Genomic DNA, 10,820 nt, shown 5'->3' with positions numbered 1-10,820 from the left:
TGCTTATTTCTCTCGCAAAATCTGGCAACACTGCTCCCAACAGGTGCCTCCCCAGTAGGAATACATGCAGAGATTCCCTCCCCGCATGGCTTCCCTCCCCCGAACACAGGCCAATGGCGTTCGTAGACGAATGCACGGAGGGTTAGGGTTAGCCGTGCTCCATGGATTCTTCTTTTTTTTTATAATATTTATTTTATTTGGAAAAAGCAGTACAATAACAGCATTTCTATGTATACATAGGACACAAGTGCACTTCCCAGGATTTTTTTCCCACCCCTCTTCGCTCCCTCCCCCCTCCAAGTGACTCCATCTCCAGTGTCTCTGTAACATCCTTGCTTTCTTCAGGACTACATATGGCATCAAGTCAACACTTAACAGGGGCAAAGGGCAATATCGCTTCAGAGTGTACATTTCAGAAGAAGAAAAAGAAGAAAGAGCAGGCAGACAAAAGAAAAAGACAAAGACATGCATGGATTCTTCTATAGACAAAGCCGGATGCACCACGGTGGATTCAAACCCACAACCTCTGCGGTGGTGGTACAGATACTTTACCACTGCTGCGCCGCACGCGAGCGCTCATATCTCAGTTTGTATAAGCACGGTAAAGAAAATAAAGTGTTATCCATAATCAGAGCAGGTCTAAACCGCTCCAATCCCACCCCCCGTGTCACACTTGTCATGTAAATCCCTCCCTCTAAATCACAGCATGACCAAAACGCATGCTGTGAACACTTCGGGCCATTTCTGCTGATGCTTAGAGAATCCATACTGTATATACGTTATATACTGCTTCCAGACAGGCTCGACCAATTCAATTCCATATGCCTTCTTTCCTCTTCCTCTGTCATTTGTTGATTGTGACACACCAATGACATGCGCTCTCTAAGCATGCGCTAGTCTGAACAGCTTGTGATCACTTCACACTCAAAACACCACTCGTGACAGACCCAGTTTGAGTTTGTCCTTGGTGGCCCAGCAGATGCTGTAGTGCTGCAGGAGTTGGTGTAAAAGCTCCTTCTCGTCCAGGAACTCCAGCTGTTCAATTCTGGTCACGTCCCCCTGTGGAAGAACACCGTAAACGGTCATCATGTCCAGAGCATCCGCATGCTCCCAACCGGCCTTTAGAAATCGCTCTTTCTGGGATTCCAGAGACCGGCAGGCCTCCAGTCCCGCCAGGTGACACTGTCGCCGCTGAAGGTTCTCTACCATCACGTGGCCAAAACGGTCCGCCATGTTCACCTGTTCATAGTTGATGAACATGGCCGTGTGGAAGTTGTCCGCAGCCCAGTGCACTAGGTTGGAGGACTGGGCGGGGGTCATGTAGACCAGCACGCACTCCGACACGAGCAGCGTCGGCAGCTCAGGGTCGATCTGGAACTTCTTGAGCTTCTCGTCTAGGCCCGAGACGTCTCTAAGGTCCGCTCCGATGATGCAGAACCGGTCCGAGTCGAGGCTATGGCTGTCTAATCGTAAGGGGTCCGTGGAGTTGGTTTCGACGAGAGGTTTCGATAGAGACGTTCTTGTCCTTATATTGTGGATCTTCCGGGCCACCACCGCGGGGAAGTCGACTTCGAAATACTTTTTAGGTAGAAGGCCGTCATCCTTTAACCTCCAGAACGTGGTGTCTAGACCGGCGCCCAGGTTGATAATCTGACAGTTGCACTCCGTCTTTCTGATGAACGCGTCGATGAGGTGGTTGACTCCTCGCACGCGGGCATAATACCCTCGATTGATCTCAGGAGCTTTCCGTTCCCCCGCAGACCTCACAAAGTACTGAATGTATGGATCTTTCCAGTAACCTCGGCTGGACGCAAACTGTTTGCATGTCGTTGCATCATCACACGTCACCCTCACACCCTCGTCTGCGGCGTCTGTATCTGTAAAGGGTCGCTGGGCAATTTCACTCATTTCATTCTCAGCTGATGTGAAGGCTGCAGGCGATATAACCACATGAGGACAGCAGGAAGACTTACTTGCTCAATATCTCATCACACAATTATTGAGATCAAAGAGGGGCATGTCTGGACAGGCATATTGAGGTGTTGCATAAGAATATGGTGACATCATGCAAATGAGGAGGAGAGCATACATCATTGACCATATATGGACACCTGTTAAAGGGGAATACGACCCATTTCCAATTATACTTTAGGGCTGATGTGTGGAAATAAGGGTTACAAAAAGAGGTTACTGGAGTCTGGAGAATAAATTTTTAGGGGTGTCAAGTGACGTGATGGATGGCAGACGTAGTCTTTGGACTTCCCTCTGGGCATGCCTGCCGTATAGAATCAGAATGTGTATTTTACTACATGAAACAGCGTGGCTCGACGTATCCTTTTTTTAGGGGCGCTAGCCCCTCCAATACATGGCTTTTGAAGACTACGTACTGTATGGCAGCCGATGGGATTTGTAAATGTTTTTTAGAGCACTTATGATGTAAATCGTTTGCCAGCCAAGTCTATGGATATAATGTTTTGTTTAGGGCAATGACAACATCACGTGGATGGATAAAGGTGACGCACAAAAGCAAAAATCACACCCGTGTGAAGTGAGGGGTGCTCTTATCATCCTACATCATCATGGCGTGACATGCCTATTTGCTCAGACACATGATGATATGACGTAAATTCTCCATTCATCGTCAATGGGAATTTAGTGTTTGTGTAAGACGAAAATCTACACTAATAGCTGAGGCGCCCCTCACTTCACACAAGTGTGATTTATTTTGTACCCCCGAGGTATAAGTACACTTACAGTATTTGCATATATACGTATATGATGATGTTTCTAAACAAGCGTGATAACGTTCTGGCACTTCATTGTTTACAAACGTCATCACGTTAGCACGCTAGTGGAAGGGGTTCCTTAGGCGCCTGACACATACATACAGCTGCTCTCCTCGGTGTCTCCTGTGTCTTCTGTGTGTCGCAAGCTCGCAATTCATTTCCAATGGGAGTCACATGGTTTGATGAGACAACCCCCCCCCCCCCCCCCCCCCCCCATGGAGCAAGCTTGTCTAGTCAAACCACATGAGTGACGTGACTCCCATTGAAAATGCATTGTGAGCCGCCACAGAAGACACAGGAGCCACGAGGAGACAGCTGTCTCTTATGTGTGTCAGGCGCCTAGAGGTTCCCTACTTCCACATAGACCGTATCCACGCAATAGAATTATAATCGCTTTGCAAGTAAATCTTTGTAGTTTATAATGCCATATGATTATATATTATGTTTCACAAGACAGAACCTGTTGATAAATACTAAAGGCTCTAACAGTTCTTAAAGGAGAGTTCCGCACTAGCCGTTTTTTACTGAAGTCTGTTGATAATGTGTATATGAACCACTGTTATGGAAAAAACAGAACAGATAAAAGAAACATGCGCGATTGAAGAGACCCGCACGGAGGGTAAATTCGCTAAATCGTTATATGGAATTAATGGATTTAATTATTTATTTTTTCCAGTGACGAATGGATACGTGTCTACATCTTAAAGTAAAAAAACGGCTAGTGCAAAAATCTCCTTTTAAGGTTATGTTCAATCCACAGTGTTTGAGCCAGAGGTAAAAATCCCCATTCTAGATGCAGACTGCCCATAGGGTGGTCCAGACACTACCTCGTCCGTCTGACATTCAATCTGGGAACCCATCAGCAAAAGAGAGGAAAATACAGCGCACTCTGCTGTTTGTTTCCTTGAATTACTTTGGTTTGGTCCGCCCTCAGCCCTCCTCTTCCGTTTGGTTTGGTCCGCCCTCAGCCCTCCTCTTCCGTTTGGTTTGGTCCGCCCTCAGCCCTCCTCTTCCGTTTGGTTTGGTCCGCCCTCAGCCCTCCTCTTCCGTTTGGTTTGGTCCGCCCTCAGCCCTCCTCTTCCGTTTGGTTTGGTCCGCCCTCAGCCCTCCTCTTCCGTTTGGTTTGGTCCGCCCTCAGCCCTCCTCTTCAGTTTGGTTTGGTCCGCCCTCAGCCCTCCTCTTCCGTTTGGTTTGGTCCGCCCTCAGCCCTCCTCTTCCGTTTGGTTTGGTCCGCCCTCAGCCCTCCTCTTCCGTTTGGTTTGGTCCGCCCTCAGCCCTCCTCTTCAGTTTGGTTTGGTCCGCCCTCAGCCCTCCTCTTCCGTTTGGTTTGGTCCGCCCTCAGCCCTCCTCTTCCGTTTGGTTTGGTCCGCCCTCAGCCCTCCTCTTCCGTTTGGTTTGGTCCGCCCTCAGCCCTCCTCTTCCGTTTGGTTTGGTCCGCCCTCAGCCCTCCTCTTCAGTTTGGTTTGGTCCGCCCTCAGCCCTCCTCTTCCGTTTGGTTTGGTCCGCCCTCAGCCCTCCTCTTCCGTTTGGTTTGGTCCGCCCTCAGCCCTCCTCTTCCGTTTGGTTTGGTCCGCCCTCAGCCCTCCTCTTCAGTTTGGTTTGGTCCGCCCTCAGCCCTCCTCTTCCGTTTGGTTTGGTCCGCCCTCAGCCCTCCTCTTCCGTTTGGTTTGGTCCGCCCTCAGCCCTCCTCTTCCGTTTGGTTTGGTCCGCCCTCAGCCCTCCTCTTCCGTTTGGGGCACTAATGCTTTCATTTCAGCGAATGCCTTAGTTGCCGACAGATTCAGTAGTGCAGCTCACAATCTGTTCTTGAGAGATTACTGATCAAATGACCCCAATCAAATTCTCTAGGCTGCACAGAAAGTGGGAAACCTTTTCAAAATATCATCCCTAAGATATATAAACGACATTGTTTAATGTTAATTGGGTGGTATTCTCCTTTATCCAATTTTGGGCGGGAATCCCTTTTGGTGTTTTAAACATTATGTTATAATTTAGTTATTGAAAAATAGCAGATCTACAAGCTCATAGCGCGCCACCGAGTGGCGCGCTACGAGCTTGTAGGTCTGCTATTTTTTGAAAAATCGTTAAAATGTGCCTCAAATCTTTCCGAAAATTGTCATTATTTAGAAGACTTTTTTTTTTATTTCACGTCAGGCCTGAATGGGTTAAGCCGCTTGTCTGAAAAAGGGAACAAAGGTGAGATACAGGCAGACAGAATCCAATGAGGGGGATTGTTTCTAAGGCACGGAATAAACGGGATCAACGCAATCATTATTTCAGCCACCTTTAGAAGATGTGGCTTAGGGGGAAATCCTGCAGGTGATACTTCAACAGAGCATGGAGGCTTGTAGTCATTGGAGCCCCTTTGTAGAGAACCCCAGTTAGGCCTCTTTCACAAAGGTCAAATGGACCAGGCAAGCTCACAAGAAGAAAAGGATGATTATTCTCAAGTGCAAATGCTCGATAGTGGTGACAATTGCAGGCACGGGGATGTGGAATGTGTCCAGGAGTAGATGATGAAAGGGGTTTCTTTGTGGGGGTGAACTATAGTCTTTGCGGAAGAAACGGTTCCCTGGCATCAAACTCTCTTTTGGTTCTCTTGAAATATAGGAAAATGGTCTTATGCAAAGCTGTATGATTGATAGCGTCTGTAGGCGTGTCCCAATGACTGTGGACAAGCTACGCGTTGAGCATCTCAGCATGCTGGGCTGTCAGAACGTGCAATGCTGAGCGCAGCAGCCAGGCTTCCTCTGATAATTAACCCATGTTGGGCGGGAACCCCTTTTGGTGTTTTAAAGCATTATGTTATACTTTAGCTATTGAAAAATAGCAGATCTACAAGCTCATAGCGCGCCACCGAGTGGCGCGCTACGAGCTTGTAGGTCTATTTTTTTTTAATCGTGAAAACATTTTAACTCAAATCTTTGCTTCTCTTCTGGGGAGGTCCCTGGAGCAACATATTTTCAGATGGGGGGGCGGAGGCATATTACATATCATTTTTGGGGTCCTTGACATGAAATATTGAGCACCACTGATGCAGAAACATAAGGTTTTTCAGAAAACTGTCAGGATTTTGAAGACATTTTTTGAGTGGTGTAAACCACTCCTACAACTGGCTTTGTTAGTTTACGTGTCTGTTCGTACCAAAAAATGAGCATGGTTGCTATGGTCACCCAGTTCACACGGGTGTGATTTCATTACGTCAGACATTACGTCACAGTTGATCAGTCTATATAAGACCTTACACCACTCAGTTCACACGAGTGTGATTTTTTAATATATCGACGTCAGGCCTAAATGGGTTAATGAGCCTGACTACAGTACTGGCATTTAGGAAATAAATAAATGTAACAAAGTAGTCCAATCAATTTTTTTTAAAGATATTTTTTTTGCGGCTTACGCCTTTTATTGGTTTTTGAAGGGACAGACAGTAGGCTGACAGGAAACGGGAGAGAGATGGGGGAAGACATGCAGTAAAGGCCGTGTCGGGCTCGGGAGTCGAACCCGCGGCACACTGCAACTGGATTACCAGTCGGGTGCCCAGACGGTTACGCCACCGCCTGGGCCTAGTCCAATCAATTAATAAATATATTGTCACACCACAGATTTACAGGTGTATAAAGAAGTGGGTGAAATTCGTTTTGTGCAAGCTCCGTTATATTTGTTGTTTACAGGAAAGAAAAAAAACAGAAGTCAGAAGAAGAGGTGAAGATGTATGCAGATAGATGGTTATGAACTATATGGCACAGTGTGATGGAGTAATGGTGAAAGGGTCATTTTATTCCCTTCCAGCATGAGACAGAGGCGTGCGTGCGTGCGTGCGTGCGTGCGCCTCATATCCGAGACACATCTGCCAAGTGGATGTGTTGCTGTCACCTATGCCTGGAATCTCTGTCAAGAGGGTGTTTTCTGTGGACAGCTAGTCTCATGTGGTCTTACCTTTTTCTTTTCCATTATTCCCCCTTTTTCCCTCACAACGAAGACATTGTAGGAATCCCTATATTTGTACAGTATTTGTATAGTTACTATAGTAACAGGACCTACGCAGAGGAGATCAGCCTGCTCTCCGACCACGTGGAACAAGCTCAGGAGCTCCTGAACAGAGTGGAGTCAGAGTGTGCTAAGGTTGGCCTTCTTTTTGAACGCCAAGAAAACTGAAGTTTTCACCTATATTGAAAAATCACACCCGTGTGAAGTGAGTGGTGCAACTCTGTGTGGTGGTTCCCGGGGGGGGGGGGGTCCGCTGAGAAATGACAGTTACCGTGTGGCGGTCCCTCTACTGTACCCTCTACTGTACTGTAATGTACTGGCACCCCCGAAAGCATCATATATACAGTTAATACGTGCGTGTGTGTTTGTGTGTGCGTTAGGTTGCGCACAGATGGTGAAAAACAACCATGCTGTTTTCGTGCTCATACCCAGACACCCAGCCACCCACCCACACACATAGCTCCGTAAGGGAGTGGTTGCACCACTCAATAGCTCCGTAAGGGAGTGGTTGCACCACTAAAAAAGGTTGAGAACCACTATCCTATAACATCCCATTGGAGCATCCACCTCTGACAACAGGTGGCACTGCTCTGAAGGAAGTCGTGGACTTCAAGTACCTGCAGGGCTCATGGGTCAACTCAACAGAGCAAGATCTTAAAAAGTGAGGAAGGCACTTGCATGGAGGGCTCTGAATGGCATGGCCAGTGCTCCAACCTTCCCCCATCAAACCAAACTCAGCTTCTTCTATGGCTCTATGCAACAGTAGAGTCTGTTCTCCTATATGGCAGTGAATGCTGGACCCTGAAGCCAACCCCCTGCAGAAGTCTCTAGATGGGTGATACACCAGAATGCTGCGTTCAGTACTTAACCCATTTTGGGCGGGAACCCCTTTTGGTGTTAGCATTATGTTATGCTTTAGCTATTGAAAAATAGCAGATCTACAAGCTCATAGCGCGCCACCGAGTGGCGCGCTACGAGCTTGTAGGTCTGCTATTTTTGAAAAATCGAAGAACGACTGACATAGAAACAGCTTTTTCAGAACACTGTCAGGATGTAGAAGACATTTTTAGAATCTGATCAGTCAAAATGGGTTAACATCAGCAATAGTACACATTACCAACAAGAATCTGTATGATGGAATGCCAAGGGTGAGGCAGAAAATAGCAGCCAGGAGAGTGAGACTAGCAGGACACTGCCAAAGACACAGGACGGCCCCCTCGCGACTTTCTCTACTTGTGGGACTCTGGGGGACGAGGATTTACTATTTTGTCCATATCGGGTTGCAACTTGAACGGGGCTGAGTCGTCTCATGCGAACCTCTCAACGTTCAACACGGCAACTTGCGCGTATGCGTTTGGACACCAATATTTTGGTGTCCGAATGCGGAAGTGCATCGGGAAAATGCGGAAGTAGAGCGCTCTTCCTGGACCTTTCAAACGCCACTGAGCAACTTCCATGCATTGAAATGAATAGTGGGGGCGGGGTTATCTGTTCTCTAGATTATATATTACTCTATGCGCACGACGCGTCGCAGAGTAATGCCTACCTAGTGAGCTTCCAGATTTGCGGTTTAAGGTGCAACACCTGGTGCACAAAAAAAACACCAAATCTACAAGCTTTTTGATTGATTGATCGATTGAACATTTAATTTCACATTATGCAGAATGGGTATATTTCAAAACGAAAGCACAAGTCAATACAAAAACTGCCACTTTGTGGACAATCCATGATTAATTGTTTACAACAGGGTCCACTTTCGCTATGCAAGCTATTACAAAAATGTGTAATCGTTCCTTCCTTCGATAAGGTATAGGTGTACTCGTGTAAGTAGTGGTATCAGATCAAAATCAACTTCTGTTCAGTGCAGTCTGTGTATATGTTCATACTGTACAAGTCGAGTCCATCAATGTCCCCGATTTTGCTGAGGTAATGCACTTTTCCTTCATTGTTCAGCTTGTCCTGCCCGAGTTTGGCTCTGTCCATCTGGTTTCCCATTCACTATTTAGTCGGCAAAGAATTAGTTAACATTTTGGGCGGGAACCCCTTTTGGTGTTAGCATTATGTTATGCTTTAGCTATTGAAAAATAGCAGATTTGTAGGTCTGCTATTTTTGAAAAATCGAAGAACGACTGACATAGAAACATAGCTTTTTCAGAAAACTGTCAGGATGTAGAAGACATTTTTAGAATCTGATCTCAGGTCAAAATGGGTTAATGTTTACAAACACAGATCCACCGTCTATCAGTGCAGGCACACTGTAGTGTGACGAAGATGCCAAAAGCTGCGAGTGGCAGGCGTCTCTTCCTGGTTTTTTAGACAGCTGGTGGATGGAAATTAAGCTCCACCCACGCGCCAAATGCCGAGGCAGAGACGCTTGCCGCTGCGGCAAGTGGAAGCCGCGCGCAAGCTTCATTTTCCATCCACCAGCTGTCTAAAAACCAGGAAGAGACGCCTGCCCCGAGCAGATTTTTGCCGTGCCTTGGCGCCCATATGTGCTTTCACTCTATCTGTGTAGCCTAGTCTAAAGAGCATCTCTCTAGACATGGACACGGCACCAAGTCACGATCCACGCCCCCCTTGCTGACGTCAACGTTGCCACTCGAAGTAAAGTAAGTAGCCTTGCCGAGCCATGAGGCCCATAGGGCAGGAGCCTATCTATTCTGGGAAGAATATTCAGTGAATCCCCGCTATGAGGCTGGCCAAGCCAGGCTACAAGTACACCCCCTGGAAATGACCCTAGTATGTTGCAGGGACTTACCCCCAATCCAACCCTTGATGCTGAGTGCCAAGTAGGGAGGCACTGGGTCCCTTTTTTAGAGTCTTTGGTATAACCCGGCCGGGGATTGAACCCCGACCTCCCAGTCTCAGGGTGGACACTCTAACCACAAGCTATTTCTACTATAAAATAGGCAGTAGGCAAAATAAACCAGAGAGACGTCTCCCTGGCATGAGTCATCTTATCAAGAGGATGAATATTGAACGGCTACTATTGATTTGATGTTGTTTTGAAAAGACAAAAATATATATCTGGTTCACGCTTGGACCCCAATCAACAGTCTGGCTCGAATAACGATAATGATGACTCAGATAACGCTGTTGTCGGCTCTACCTCTTGTCAACATATTCTAACTTTTTGTGTTTTTTCATAAATTCCCTATTTGATCATACCACCGCATCACACAAAAGCATCAAAAGTACCAGATCCACAAGCTCGAAACAAGGCACAAAGCGGCACGTTTTCAGCTTGTAGATCTGCTGCTTTGGCTATTTTTTTATTTAAATCCTGAAAATGAGTAGTTTTGGATATATGAGGTTTCCACCCGACAGAAAAAGTGTTGCTTCTGGCAGACCCAATCTGCATGAGCAAACATACTCTTGGGAATAAACTAGGGCCTATAACAGGAGTTGCCATGGTTTCCCGGCCCCCCAAAGTTCAGTAACACGCTGTATGTGTGCAGTGTGCGCGTTTGAAGACTATTCTTAATCAAAGTGAGCAGTATGACTTTGACAACAGCACCAAACAAATCTGCATGGTTGGCACTGTCAGTCAGGTCGACGCAGTTCAGGGAAAGCACTACTGTTTGATCGTGTTTTATAAAATGTGTGGTATCTGACAGCTGGGATTCACGCATGAACACAACACAAATCACATTTTAACTACAGGTTGATCCAAATGTGATGTCCTTTCTCCAATCATGTGTTTATCCTCAAATGTGATCAAATGTGCATCCTACCGAGTTTAAGCTACAATTTAATCCCTCTTTGTTAACACATTTTTTTTTACAATAAGGCTTCCCAAGCTCTTCAGGCCGTGATCCCAAATAATTATCATATTTGAACTGGGGACCCCCCACCCTGACAGGCACTATAGGCCTTACATTTAGTTTGACTCGGTTCCACAGAGAAATATTGTGAAAATAGCCGAACTTCAAGCTTCAAACTTCAATGCGATGCATTGAGAGCTTGTAGATTGGCTATTTTTCACAATGTTTGCCTCTTTCTTATGGAATAGTTGGTCAATTTTTGTATTAAAAATGTATTAAA

At 46.4% G+C, this 10,820-nt stretch overlaps 1 protein-coding gene across 1 annotated transcript; it reads right to left on the bottom strand.

Annotated features, from left to right (window-relative positions):
• Positions 1-924: 924 nt before the first annotated feature.
• Positions 925-1,908, bottom strand: LOC306931455 (leucine carboxyl methyltransferase 1-like; the record flags this gene model as incomplete). Its single annotated transcript, XM_079512857.1, has 1 exon — positions 925-1,908. One exon carries the CDS (start codon positions 1,906-1,908, stop codon positions 925-927), a length of 984 nt encoding a protein of 327 aa, XP_079368983.1.
• Positions 1,909-10,820: the final 8,912 nt, after the last annotated feature.

The sequence above is a fragment of the Electrona antarctica genome, assembly GCF_951216825.1.
Source record: "Electrona antarctica genome assembly, chromosome: 10".
NCBI lineage: Eukaryota > Metazoa > Chordata > Actinopteri > Myctophiformes > Myctophidae > Electrona > Electrona antarctica.
This window is presented reverse-complemented; position numbering and strand designations above follow the sequence as displayed.